We start from the raw sequence: 14,660 nt of genomic DNA, 5'->3' as shown, positions 1-14,660 counted from the left end.
GATTTTTTTTCTCCTGACTATAAAAACCTGCCCTGGACAAAGGTACCCCCCTTCCTCCCCCAAGACCTATGCAGAATCCAGCCTGTCCTGGATTGCTTATTTGAATGAATCTTTCAATCCACACCCATCCCATGAACCTTCCAACAGCAGACTGAAAAGAGGCTTTGAAGTTATGGTGATTCCTTAGCTCAGCTAGAAGCCATCCTGGCAGCAGAGGAACTATTCAAGCTGTCTGACCCTTCCATGTTTTTTCCTAATTTCCTGACAGGTAGCCACCATAGAAATTCCTCCATAGTTTTTGCTGAGGAATGGAGGAGGGGACTTGAGGAGTTGAGAGCACAAGACTTTACAACAGCATGAAGAACTAGGGGAAAATCTGTCTTCCAAACCCCTATGCCCCCACACACTGCATTTCAAAATGATCTTGATAACCTAGAAAAGTGCTTTGAAATAGGATGTAATTCAGCACAGACAAGTACAGAGTAGAAAGAAGCAGGGTAGAGAATTAGGACAGAAATAATCTACTGTTCAAAAATAGGATGAAAAATAACTGCCTGGGCAGGAAAAAAACGGGGTTATCAGAGATTCAAAACTGAACAGGGCCTAAGCAAGGCATGCTGCTGTGAGAAAACAAGGAAATGAAATGCTGGAACATAGAAAATGTTGCTTGCATGACACACAAATCAATTTTCCACTCTATTCAAACCACTCCAGCCTTGATCAAGTTTGGGGCCCAGCAGATCAAAGGAAACATGAACCAAAGAGGAGATTCTCTGAGCATGGTCACAAGTCCAGTACATGGCGCCAGCAAAGAACATCTGATGAGGGCTGCTGCACCCAGAACCAGGGACAGCAGCTGTGCTGCAGGGCAGACAGGAAAACCTGCTGGTTTAAGCACCTGCCCAGAAAAATCTATGGAAAAATACATCTGAAGGGAGTTAGAAAAGCTGGCAATAATTACTCTTGAAGTTGAGGTAGTTAATGAAATAAATAGAATACAAGAAATAAAAAGCAAATCCATTCACTTGTCTCCAGTTCTCCTGGGAACACCATGATAAACAGGAGTCAGTAGCTAAAGATGTTAAAGCCTATACTCAGGGGATTTCAGTCTTCTACAGGAAGAATATTATGAGCCTTTTTGTCTCAAAAACAGCCTGCCTAGATTGAAGCAGCAGATGTCTGAACAAAGCTGGCAAAATGAGAAAAAGCTTGAGCTGAGATTCAAGACAAAAATATCAAACCTTTTGTTTTTACTTACATGAACACATCAATATTATTAATAAATATACTCACTTATGTTCTTCATATTTTTATTAGCACATAAATATTAATATATACATGCATGCTCAGGCCAGTCAGCACTGCTGAAAGCTTTGTCAGACTAGGAGTTACTGCTTGCCATCAGGAGATGGCCTTTGTCATCAGAGATGTGCCTGTGCAGAAGTGGAAGAAAGGTACTCCAAGATATGGAAGCATGGCCTGGGAGCCTCCCTGTGTTCATGCTCAGAACTTGGGAAACATTGAGCTGCCAACATCCAGCTCAAACACCTGCCCCTGAGAGACTCCTCTGTGCCCAGGTGTGCCTTCAGGGGGGAGGAGCACACACACAGACATTAAGGGCACTTAAAAACCACAGAGCACATTCCTTGTACCTACCCCACTGCCAACCAGCACCACAATGCTCCTGCCAGGAAGACAGGTAGGTAGGGAGTGAGGAAACAAGAACCAAAAGGAGACAATCCTCCTTTCCCTGTAGAGTACAAACCACAGCTGTTATAATGCATGTTCTGAGTTAGGCACCAGAGCACAAACAGGAAGGCAAAAATACCTCCAGATGAGGAAACACTTCCCCCTACACCTGTCAACAATATTAAGCAACTTCACTCATCAAGCCTCACAGAGAAGTTGCATGAACTGCTGGTACAAGCAACAAAGCACACACTGAAAATAAACTTCAGCCACGGGGATGGCTTGAACCCAAAAATCAAGGGATCAAGCATGCAAACATGTTTTTTTTCATCCAGCTGAACTTTGTTTTCACAGCCCTTCCAGCACCCAGGGAGGGGAGATCCAGGGAAGAGAATGTGAGCTCCTAGAAGGAAGGATTGTTTGAAATACAGTAATACAGCAGAGCTGAAAGAGGAACTGCAGGGCTGTACCTGGATGACATCATCCTCTGCAACTTCATAGAGGAGCTCATCGTGCAGCTGGAGGATAAAGAAGCCTCCTCTGATGGGATGTAACATCCCTGTGTTTCTCCTCCTCGACAGCCTTCCTACACAGGTGAAGAGCAGAGTGTGTTAGGCACCATCATACAAAAGTGTGTGTCTTGTATCAAAAACCTTTGCACATTCCTAATGCTGAGAAAAAGAACGTGTGGACCTTGAAAATTAAAAAGCCCGTGCCTACAGACAAAACCATAAATCATGGCTATTCTATCAGTATTTGTACAGCTACTGAGGAAAAAAAATGTTAATGGAAAGTATTTTAGATATACACATTTTAGCCTTACATTATAAAGACATGAATGTCTCCTGAACCATCTGCTTTGAAAGTAAATTTTAAACAAAATCTTGCAAAGTTTAATCAGAAGCTGGTTTACAACATTCTCTCTGGCAATGAATCAGAATTCTGCTTTTCTTCCACAAACATTTTAATGGCTAGATTAAGAAAGCAGTCAGTCCCCTGCAAAATGCAGTTTCTGAAACTGTAGCTCCTGAGTAGAACTGAGGAAGGAAGAAAAGAGCAGTTATTGAATAAACAAGTAAGCTGCTGACAAAGCCAAGATCCTGGTGGGCCTGCCCTGACAAAAAATAAAACAAACCCTTCAATGGTAAAAGCTGTTGGTGTTTTAAAATAAACAAACACCACCTCACACACAGAGACTCAAAAGTTATTTATTTCTCAGGTTAACTAACAGGAGGACTTCAGTTCACAGAGAGGGTTTCAAGCCATCATCAGTTGCTCACACAAGCCTCACACTGAGCAGCAATGTTGAAGCAGCCACATGATGCAGAATGCTCCTCTGATGGCACAGATATCTCTAACTTGCTGAAAAAGAATTCCTTCCCGTTCTTCAAACAGTATCAGAGCAGGGGAAAACTCTACTGTCACAAATCTACTCACCTCCCTACAATTACACTGGCCAAAGGTCAGTAGCTTCTGCTCCTAGGACAGGTGGGAAGCTCTGCCAAGCTCGTGCCTTCTACTCCTAGCTGACCTCTGAATCTGGTCTCTCCAAAATAATCTCCCTGACACATTTTTAGAGGTTTGGCAATTAATTATTTATTCTCTAATTCAGACTCTTCATATTAAGATAGCTTCATGTTTCAATTGAAGCATAAGAACTATCAAAGAAATACAGCTCTCCATTTCTTAAGCAGTCTTCCTAAAATACACCTGATGAGCAAAACACCATCTACATTAAGCTAAAAAAAGTCTTTGTAGCATTCCTCTGGGAATGAGCACCCCAGCACAGCTTTGCTACCTGCAGCCACAAAAAGCTTATGCTGATAAGTGCTTCATATAATACTCTTGTGAAGTCTCTGTACATCAAATTCCAGCCAACAAATTCCAAACTTAATTCTAACCAAAAAATGTATCTTTGGAATCAGGAGTCACCCTACTCAATTTTTTCACTGCCTCTGAAGCCAGAGTGTCTGCTCAGCTCCTACTTCCTACTTCTAAACAATTCTGTGGTGGCATCACAGACCACATCACACATGAACTCTCCCTGCCAACCTTTGCAAGATCTGCTCTGAGGTAATTGGAGTATCTGTTCTGGTCACATTTCCTTTAGTTTGTTGAGCAGACATTTTTTCTCCTTCCTGATGAATTTTTTGCCCCTTAAAGACAGACTTACCACTGTCAGAAAATAAAACTTCTCCCACCTCTAGGCCCAAAAGCAGTAATTTTTTTTTCAGGCTTTTTTTTTTTTTTTTAATTAACATTAGTAACACTGAAAATCTTGCTCCAGTGTGCAAAGAAGAGGCAACCATACCAGTTTTATCTCTCTGGAAGGAGCTCTCCAGGTGTCCGTGGGACTTGAACACAGAGGAGAAAGCTTCCAGGCGTCTCTGAATGTTCACAGTGGCTGTTTTGACTATATCTGCAGCAGATCCCTGAACAGTCGTATTCACAGCCTGGCGCTCTGCCTGAAGAGAGATAGTTGTTCTCAAAACTCCCCCCAAAAAATCAAATCCAACATGTCACATGTACTTAATTAAAAATAATAAATACATGCCCAAATATACACAGAGTAAAAATTCCAAATAAAGAGTTTGTTCTATCTGCCTGAGAAAAAGAAACATTATAGGCTAGCTTCAGACACAAAATTTCTACAGGCACCTGACAAAATTCCACAAATTTAAAATTAATGAATATCAGCAAGAATCACAATCCACAAGAAGGAGAAGCCTATACCCATGCTAACAGGTTGAAGGAGAGAGGAAAAATCTCAGTTAATCCAAGCATCACAAGACATTTCTGCCTATCTTCAAAGCCATAGGGGATGGACAACTGAAGGCAAGAAACTGGACTTCAGGGACTAACAATCTGGTCTGCCACACTAAATCCTGACTGCCAGAGCATTACAGCTGTGCAAAAACACACCAGACCACCATTTTTTTTTCAACACAAGCAACTTCTCTACTAATCCCCTGCTCAGACAAGAAAGCTGTATTCAAAGTTTCTTCGTTCTTTGTTTAGAGCTGAAACACGTGCAAAGAACTACAAGGATGCTGAAATGAAAGTGAAGATAATTCATTAACTGGACTTTAATATGATTTTAAAGACTAAATCAAATTTGGACAGAAGATGCATCTAGAAAACTTCCTGCTGAAGTATTTTTCAGATCAAATTGTCCATTATTTTCAAAAGTGTTTTGAAAGCCTCCTTGTTCCCCTGTCAACTCTTTGGAGTACAAACTCCCCACTTCCTTCCTCTTCTACTCTAGTCTTTAATTCCACACAACTTGATCCAGCTTCCTACTGAGAAGTATAATGCTTCCTCCCCACAGAAACATCTTCCTAGGGAGTCAATTTACTCTTACAGAAGTAGAGTCTATGGGAGAAGTGTCCAAAATGACCTGGAAAAAAAATTATGCTAGTGCAAAGGTGTATACTAAGTAAATATTTATCTAAGCAATTTTCCTATCAGGGAAAATAAGAAAAGGAACAAATACCCAAAAATATAGGTCTTAAATGCCCTTTCTTGTTCAAGTGCTGACAGCATGTAACATACAAAGACTGCTGAGTGGGAGCAACTCAGCCTGAAGAGTTAAAGTGTACCCCTGTGTGGAGGCTTTTTAAAATCATGTCCGTCGATTTCAATAAATTGCTCACTCCAGTGCCAACGTGGGAGTTCTGAAGTGAGGTTAGCACAGTGGTGACAGCTGCACACCCAGTCACAGAAGACTTACGTCAAACAGGCCATGACAAAAGCTCTGTTACTCAGAGAATGACTGAGGGAACAATGAACCAAGCAAGAAGTGGAAGGTCATGACTAAGATAGTTCGCAAACCTTGTAAAACTGCAGACATGGCTACACAAAGAAATCTGGCATTTTAAAAATAAAACTAAAAAATAATTTTAAAAAGGCACAGCACTCAACATACATGAGCTTTACTGTAGGGATTTGGATCTTTGATAGCTGGCAGGTAGCGCCGTCTCCCCAGGATGGTCTGCACAAACCCATCCCTCCTGCAGCTCCGCACTGTCTCCCTCAAGAATTTCTGAACCCCTGTGAAAGGAGAGAGAAAGTTGTCTGTAATACAGCGGATGTTCTGTACTGACTTCTCAGTGGGGTCACTGAAAGCAGTCTGGGGCAGCCAAACAGCACACAGGAAATCCTTTAAATTTCCCAGACCCCATTAGTGGACAAAGGCACACGATCACTCATTCAGCTCTGCTGCAAAACCTATTAAGACTTTTGAGGTGGAAGAGAGTGCTCAGTGTCAGGATATCTGGCTGTGCACAAGGAGGTGGGAAATCCATCCTGCACAGTGCCCAGGCACAGAGGGTCAAACGTGTATTATTGATAATAGAGAGATCAGAACCTGGACCAGCACTGGAAAGACAAGTAGTAGGGAGGAAATAAATTGAAAGCAGAAGTCAGAGCTCTTGATGCCTCAAGCTGCCTGACTTCAGGCTGTGTCCCTTCAGATTCTAGGATGAAATAAAATCACCCACCTGTACTTTGCAAGGGAAGGAGCAAATCCACCAAGAGTGTTAAAAAGAAACTTAGGTCAAAGAAAGGTGAGACAGGGAAGAGTGAACTTGCACCGCAAGTTCAGGTAACAACTGTACTAAAGTGGGAAAAGTTAACTTCAGACACTTTCTTTCCATGTTTACAAAATATAAAATGTAAAAGGACCTATTCAAAATCAAGACTGACAGCATGAGTCAGTTCATTAAGTATGTCATTTAGCAGTCAGCCTGACAACACCTAGCAAGTGAAAACCCACGAGAAGTGAAGTTACAATATAAGGTATGCTGCAGTTTGTATGCACACACACGTACCGAGAGAGAGGAGGCAAGAAGTCGTTCCTAATGGTCACAAAGGAGAGACTTTTTTAATTCAGAAATTAATGGAGACTAAACAGAATCTTAACAGGAAACCATTTTTCTGCATCTGTCTCATAAAGAAACAAACCCTAAATCTTCAGAGCATAATTTTCCAGCTCATTTTCAAGTCCTACGACTAGAGCTGGCTGCCTCTTGTCCCATTTGCCCTCCATTCTTTTTCTGATTGCAGCTCTATTCTCTCTACATATTCCCTAAAAATTAACATCCTTATTAGAAACACAGCTATGTCTTTTTACAAAACAGGGGAGAGCTACTCTGAGCAGCTGGATAAAAATTAAATGCTAATATGTAAAACAGTTTAAAACTCCATGAAAGCAGAAGACAAAAGCAGAATAAGGAAATGCTTATATTTAAAAATTATAAGAAGCATGGTCTAAAGTTGTCACAGCATATAATTTGAAGTTGTGTTTTTATAAGGAAAAGCATGTTTCTCATTCAGAAAATGAAAAGCTTTAAAATTATTCCTCAGGGCTTATTAATTAATTAAAACAACAAAAAAATTATTGTAATAAGTAAAGAACAAAGTCCTAAAGGTGAATAAAACCAGAGTAGAGTAAAACATTACAGAATATCAAACTGCTGCATTCATGCACTGGACATTTTCAAAATGAAAAGCATTTTCAAGAGATACAAGTAGTAGGTTGAGACAAATTTAGGATTTGAAGAGATATGGAGAGAAGGGATTAAAAACAACGACCACCACCACCACCACCCAGCTCCCAAACAGCCATATCCAAACCTGTGTATCTCGATTTGAAGGACTCAATGTAATTGGCAGCTTCATTTTCATCAATCCCCATCTGCTCGCCTAAAGATTTTGCTCCTATTCCATAGATGATTCCATAGCAGATCTGCCAGAGGAAAGGGTGAAGAATCGCAACCATTTGGTCAGCCACACAGAGAAAGCAGAGCCAAAACAAAATGTGATCCACTGGAAGACAAGTGTATGGAAACAAGGGCAAGTATTCAAGGGAGACTCCCTCTGAATCCAAACCATTCATGCTGCTTTTCTCCACCCTCATCCCCCCCAAAAATTTCTGACAGCTCCAGTTGCAATGTACTGAGAGTGGGAGGACGGACAAAGCAACTACTGAACAATCATGGCCTAAGTCAAACAGAAAAACATACTAGCATGTGTTGAACACTGAATCTTCCTGCCCAGAAAGCTGCTGTGATCTTTTGCCTAAAATTACCTGCTTAGCTTGTTGCCTGGTCCTTTCTCCAACAGCTTCGGGATCGATCACTTTCCATTCTGCTGCGATGCTCTTAAAGACATCAGTACCGCCGTTCAAGGCTTGGATGAGGCGACAGTCGCAAGACAAATGAGCAAGGATCCTCAGTTCCAGCTGAGAGTAATCAGCAGCCAAGATTAAGCCACCTGAAATCAAGAAGTTATCAGAAAGCATTATTTCATAAATTACTCCAATATTCCATCCAACTTCTCAGCAAGAAGGACTGAACCCATCCTTTATCTTCTGCTCTGAGAGTTTTTCACAGCAATTTCTATCAAGACAAACTCTTGTCTGTTTCCCCAATGCTCAGGCCTGCATGCTTTACATCTAGTCACATTTAGAATCCATCAAAACCATGTAAACAAGTATCTGTCCATGTGTATAAGATAGAGCAGGCAATGTGGGAACTGACATTTGGATAGAAAGAACACTAGGTAGAGTGCAATTTGTGTATTAAGAGCTGCCTTAGCTACCTCTTTAAAAAACAGGTATTCCTAAAGAGGAAAAGAAAGTGTCAACATGTGAATGACATCATTTGAATACTTTGCCCAACTGAAACTCTCTCTTTTACAGTCATGTGAATAATTTCGAAGGCATGCTAACTACTGCACTAGTTTTCCAAGTAGACTGCTTAGACACATATATATTGTTAGTAATCCTTAAACCTTCATCATATCTGGGATTTTTTGCTAACCATATACTTAACAATTCCAGAGCAGGACCTGGGTATTACCTGGGAAAGGAACAAAAGCATGCCTCATGCTAACAGAAAATGGTATTCCTCTTTCTCTGGATCTGTTTGCAGCTTGAACCTTTAGCCCATTAGGCAAAATACTGGAACGCTTTCTGCATCTGTGGAAAAAAAGAACGACTGCCCTTCACCAATTTCTAGAATACTAAGAGATGCATAACCATTTTTACCACAATGAATCAGTGAAAACAAGTGAGACACTGGCCTCTATTCCATTTTTCTGGACAATCCATACCCAAATTTGACCATGGAGGAGCTGGACAAAGAACATATAAATACCTGAAAAGGATTTATTGAGTCCAAAAAGATTTAGGGATAAATCTTCCTAGTACATTCAGGATTCAGTTCAGAAATTGGATAATTCTGCTCTAAAACTGGTAAGATAAATGGCCCCAGATCTGTGATGAGCTTATTCCAGAAAGACACCAGAGTCCCAGGAATCCTAAAAATTCAACACTTCACCTTGAGTGCCAAGTCTCTCCACATCATTCTACTCTGCAGAATGCATACACCAGCCCAGTGGCAGAAAAATCCCTCCCAATATTGCCCTCATGCACATGCACACACATTCACAAGTTAGCCTGTAAAAACAGAGCAGAAGTCGCAGAAGAGGTGCTCGTAACACACTGCACGTTTCCTCCCTAAAGACTGAGGGGAAAAGGTGCCCCAAAGCTGCTCAGTTTTCCTTTCTGAGAGGCCAAAACTTTACAGTGTCACCCACGTGCTCTGCGTCCTCTCAGGGCTGCTTAGGTCTCCTGTCTCACCAAGTCATTTGTAGCTGCAGATGGAATTGTATCCATGAGCACATCCACAGAACAGTTCACAGCTCTGACACCATTCACATCACATTCTCCCATCAGCACCAGTCTACCAGACAGTCCAGTGGGCTCTTCACTGGAAGGCAAAAAGCCTTTTTAAGTCCTTGATGTCTGGATCAGGGATCTGAGCAAATTCTTTATCAAAATGAAAAGGTATCTCTAAGATCAAGACTAGTTTCTGCAGAGCACAGAAAAAAAAACATCAAGCTCTCCCTTGTGCACTTCCTTTTCTTCTTAAATGTTGGATTTTCAGGCATGGTAGGGATCAATGAGATGAATGCACAAAAATCACAGAAATAAATTTTCAGAAGAAATAAAGGTGAGGGACAATTGCACGTCTGGCTACTGCAGAAAACCACATTGTTCAGCATAGGTTCTCAGTTTAGTTAAATGTATAAGGGCTTTATACCATGACCTAATTTAGCTACACTCCTTTGGTCAGAAGCTTCTTACAACAGGAGGAAAGAGTAGCAATAGTAGTTGGTAAGATAATAGACAGTTTGGACCAAAGTCTGGAAGGCCAATCAGACTTGGCTGGATGTCAATTTCTTTTGTGCCAGGAGTCATTTCTGTGCCTTTAGGATTGCCCATCTTCCTAACACAGGGCTGCTTAACTAAAGGATGTAGGAAAATGTAGGAAAAGTCAGTCTGAGAAACAGACCTCTCAGAGTCTGGCAGGCACTCCAGTCCTTTGATGGACTCTTCTCTACAGGGAAGACTCTCAAGAAACCAGCACACTCCCCAGCCATCCTGAAAAGCTGATGCAAGCCTGAGCACTGCCACAGCTTTATCTCAGAATGACATTCCTGCCTCCATGGCTATGCCTGGTTCTTCTGAGATGGAGATGAACAAGATCCATCTACTCCTGAGTTCTCTTCTCATTACTTTCCCAAGGCACAAGGGTGTTAAACACACGATAGTAGGAGGCGCCAGAGAGAAGAAGCAAGAACCTTCTCAGATTTCTCACACCTTGCTGTGGGGAAAAAGGCTTAGAAAAGTCACTCAGGTGACACAACTGGGACAAGAACCTGAATGGAAAGAGAAACTGAAAGGGCAGAAAAGCACCACCAAGTACGAAGCCTCAAAGCTCACAAGGTAGATGCCAAAAGATTGATCTTGGTGTTTCACTAGACTTCCACACAACTGTTTAGGCATTGGCATGTAATGCTGTCAAAGTAGAATTGTAGAATCATAGAAAACAGGGTATTTGATTAAGAGAAACCAAATTTAGAAATCTTCCTCTGCTACCTGGTAGTTACTGCAGGTCACTATCACGAATGAAATTATTAACAAAGAATGAAAAATATGTTCACCCCTGTTCCCTTAAAAAGGGAGCTGCACAGCATAAAACAAGTGATTTTTCTTCTGCTTCTTCCACAATATTCTATCCTCTTTCAGAGAACTTCCTAGCAAGTCAAACCAGATCCTAACTTCAGTTTGGTTATTTTCACACTCAGGCTTTCCATCGAACCAGCTGGGAACATAACGCTAATCTCACTGAAGGGTTTCATAAAGAACGTCAAAAAGAAAGCAAATTGCTACATGAAACCACATGCTGTTAGTATTATAATGTCTTTCATGTATCACTGATTCTTAGGTATTTATTCCCCTGTAAGAGAAACACTGAATAACAAATCACACTGACACGTCAGCAGTCACAGGTGAAATCAGAAAAGAGAAATTTGACAACCCGACCACATTAAGATTAGACAGAAGCTTTGTCAAGATCCTCCTACCTGCCCCACAATGCAGCATGGGAATTAACATTTCCATGGGCTTGGGAGGGGGGGCTTTCTTCAACCACAGTTGGCATTTCAATCTCAAAATCTCTTGGCACATTCTGGATATTTGGCTCTGTGAAGCTTACTCGACCTGAAAGATAGGGCAGAACTAAGGAAGGGTCCAAAAGGAGTCTCTCTAAATCAATACCGCTGCACACACTGCATCTCCAAAATACAATGGGCAGGAGAGTGAGAGGACATAACCACTGAAAAAAAATTTAAAAAAGAAAAGTAATTTGTGTTTAATGGGCTTGTGATGGTTCCCCATTTCTGTACCACTAATAACCTGTTCTGGAGTCAGAGATTTACATGGTAATATGTGCAAGAAATGAATAATACTGCTCAGTGAACACAAAAGCTATTTTAAACACATCTGTTTTTTTAATGCAGATATATGTCAAATAGATGTACCAGTATCTTTGTTTGGTTGAAGCACAGCACAGGCTTAATTTCCTATATTTTCCTCTTGGAAAAGCTGCACACACATACAAAAAGACAAAAAGCCAGTAAGAACTGGGACATTTGCACACATTTGTTCACCTGTAGCTGTGTGAGTCTGTGAAATTGGATATATCCTTTCCATTCCCAGTGCAGAATTCAATCGCTTCTCCCTCTGTAGTGGAAACACCACTTTAGTAATGGCGTTGTTGATCCTCCTCCATTCCAATATCAGCCCTGGCAATGGGTGAAGTGTCTTTAATTTCTCCAAAACATCCTTGTGGGAAGAAAAGGGCACAACTAATCAACGGCCTTTAAAATTTTATAAATAAAGTTTTTGCAGTTCTGCAGGAAAAAGTGACTCCTTCACCCACAGTGAGCTTCCAATGCCACTGCCTTAAAATTAAATTGATATCCTCTCCACTTACACCACCTACACCTGGGTAATCAAAGCATCACCTGACACAGCTGCAGCTTTATTACCCACAAGAAGACAATCGCTTCTCTTTGGACTTCTGCACTCTCGTCATCGCTCTTAATCTGCACCAACCAATAAACCACCTGAAGTGATGAAATAAAGCATCGCTTGCCATAGGTCCCCTACGTTGTCTCCTCTTGTCCAGCATTAATGCTTCTCCTCCATCTTCTTGCATATTTTCCTCCCTGCTCTCTCCTATCTGTACACTAGGAACACCAAGTGAAGTCCTTGACCATGCTCCTTGAAAGACAAAGCTGATCACTAGCAATCAAATCCTTTCAGTTTAATCAGAAATATAAAGGGACTAACAAGAATTTCAAAAGACAGTGGAATTTCTCAAAATAACTTTTTTTTTTGTGTGCCACAGGCAGCTGCAGCCTCCTCCCTCCACATCACAAAAGGAGGAAATCCTCCCTTTGCTTCTTGCTCCCTGCTCTGCCACCACCACTGCACCCAATGGCTTCACTGCTACTTGAGTTCCAGAAATCAATACTTGTCTTCCAAGTACAGACTACACTGAACAAGGGGAAACTAAGAAAACAACACAGATTAATGAGTCCTGAAAACAGGAACATATATATCTGCTAATTTCACTTGTCTGGCAAGAGCACCCATTAGCCTGCAGCAGCTGGTATTAATGCAGGTCCACAATATTTATCAACTGGCAAGAATGTCAATAGCCTTCACATTATACAAGCTTCTGATATACTAAATTTGATAAGCCATCAGATTAGCCATTCTGAAGACAAATTCTCTGAAGCAAAAAATTCAGATTTGATAGTAGCAGGAAAAGAAAATATTGTATTTTGTCGACATGGTATTTAAGCATCTTTCAAGCTGATGTGGAAAAATTCTTCTGCTATTGGCTTTACAAAATTATTGTGCTATTTTGGTCTTACACACGATTTGGGAAATCAGATTCTGCCTGATTCACTCTTATTGAAGCCTGCTATTTACAGGCATGTCCTCACTGCACTCAAGCTTTAGGAGAGTAGGAGTCACTTATTCTGCTAACAGAGAAGGTAGAAACCAGTTTGAATTTCCAGTGGTAACTGGAGGAGCAAAAGACAATTAAAATTTACTTTCAGACTAGAAACAGATTTTCCTGTACCTTGGTTGTACTGAACTGCTTGCTTAACCTGACCCTGTTTCCTTTAGCAGTTGCTCTTCTGGTGTAACCCAGGGTTTTCTTGTTCCCTTGGACTTTCACATCTCCATTTTGTGGCAACTTCAGCTCCAGGAACAACACCTGAAAGAGGCCAGCATTTCAAATCAATTTCTGCATGCTGCTCCCAGGAGAAAACAAAAGCAACTGAGCACTTAAACAGCTTGTTCCAGCCAAAGGATAGTACAAATGCTTCAGGTAATTAAAAAGCTGATTAAAGATCCCAGCTATCAAAGTCATTCCTCCTCATTTTAATTAACTACGAAATGCAATTTAAAATCTCATTTTCTGAACACTCTAAGTTTAAGTTCAGAGGTATGTTTTTAGAAAAGGTAATTGACTCCATCCAATAAGTGAGGTTATTACTGACAATCAGCTGTAATAAAATGTAATGTTCAGATGACTGAAAGTGGGAAGAACATTGGTGAAAAAAAGGAAACAGTTAGCAGGGAGCAGGCTTCAGAGCAATATGAATGGCACAGAAGGAGGTGGTCACAAATACCTTTTAAAGAATAGCTAGAATATTCATTTTTCTAACAAATTGCCAAAAACCAGAAAATTAAGTATGTGCTCATTTGGTGACAGACAGAATACAGCTCTTAATTTTTCACTTTATGTTTCCATGTAGGATGATACACTACTTAGCAGCTATTGTCTTTGATTTCACAGCTGGCAGAAGGGAACAGAAAGCTTTTCTCCTGCCCATTTATGGCACAGAAGTTTTACTAACACAAAACTAGAAGGGTAAAGTTCTATTATACCTATTATACAAGGTACTTTGCATGACTGGTAATAAATTTCCACCTGAGGTACAAGCTTCTGTAGTTCAGAAAACAGCATTTCAGACAAAACTTTACTTCCCCTTTTCCATGAAGCAGAGTGAAACTAAAGTCAAGCATTATTTCAGGAGTTCTAACTTAGACTAATGTTACTGAGCAAGACTTCTACATTTGCAACGAAGAAGGAATATTTCTGTGGAATTTCTGTTACTGATAGCTGCTTGCAGATTTTGACTACTTTCATATAAAGTACAGCCCCTCAGTGAGAAAATAGTATATGGAGAAAAAAGAAAGAGAAGGGGGAGAAAACCATACACAGCAATTTTAATATATTTCAACTATTCCACATAATGTGCATTAAAAAATATAAGTGAAATTATTCAGGAATGAAAGTGTTGCTATTTTACATAGAAATCTGTTTCTTAGACTTTAAAAAATATCAGTTCTTAAAAAGTTCTTAAAAGCAGACAGCAGTTGATTCAAAACTTTTAAAGCAGTTTTTCCTCCTTGTTCATGCCTGTACAGGGGCAAGGGTAACAATGCAATTTTTCAGTACAACTCTTCTTCTACTCAAGACTACATGACACCAAATCACATCTCATGTATGGGACACTGGCATTGCAAAAATGCTTCT

At 40.6% G+C, this 14,660-nt stretch overlaps 1 protein-coding gene across 6 annotated transcripts in view; it reads right to left on the bottom strand.

The window, feature by feature from the left end:
• POLQ (DNA polymerase theta) overlaps positions 1-14,660 on the bottom strand; it is a 53,276-nt gene that overhangs the window by 1,144 nt on the left and 37,472 nt on the right. Inside the window, exons 21-29 of one of the 6 annotated variants that reach the window (XM_068181919.1) lie at positions 13,194-13,331; positions 11,707-11,881; positions 11,122-11,257; positions 8,550-8,668; positions 7,778-7,962; positions 7,324-7,435; positions 5,615-5,739; positions 4,001-4,154; positions 2,160-2,275 (exon numbers count right to left, since the gene is read on the bottom strand). In XM_068181919.1, coding sequence (XP_068038020.1) covers positions 2,160-2,275; positions 4,001-4,154; positions 5,615-5,739; positions 7,324-7,435; positions 7,778-7,962; positions 8,550-8,668; positions 11,122-11,257; positions 11,707-11,881; positions 13,194-13,331 — 1,260 coding nt within the window. The other 5 variants (XM_068181921.1, XR_010996435.1, XM_068181922.1 and 2 more) reach the window with 5 other exon arrangements.

This window comes from Anomalospiza imberbis, chromosome 2, assembly GCF_031753505.1.
Source record: "Anomalospiza imberbis isolate Cuckoo-Finch-1a 21T00152 chromosome 2, ASM3175350v1, whole genome shotgun sequence".
Lineage (NCBI taxonomy): Eukaryota > Metazoa > Chordata > Aves > Passeriformes > Viduidae > Anomalospiza > Anomalospiza imberbis.
Note: the sequence above shows the minus strand (reverse complement) of the source record. Positions and strands in the feature narration are given on the sequence as shown.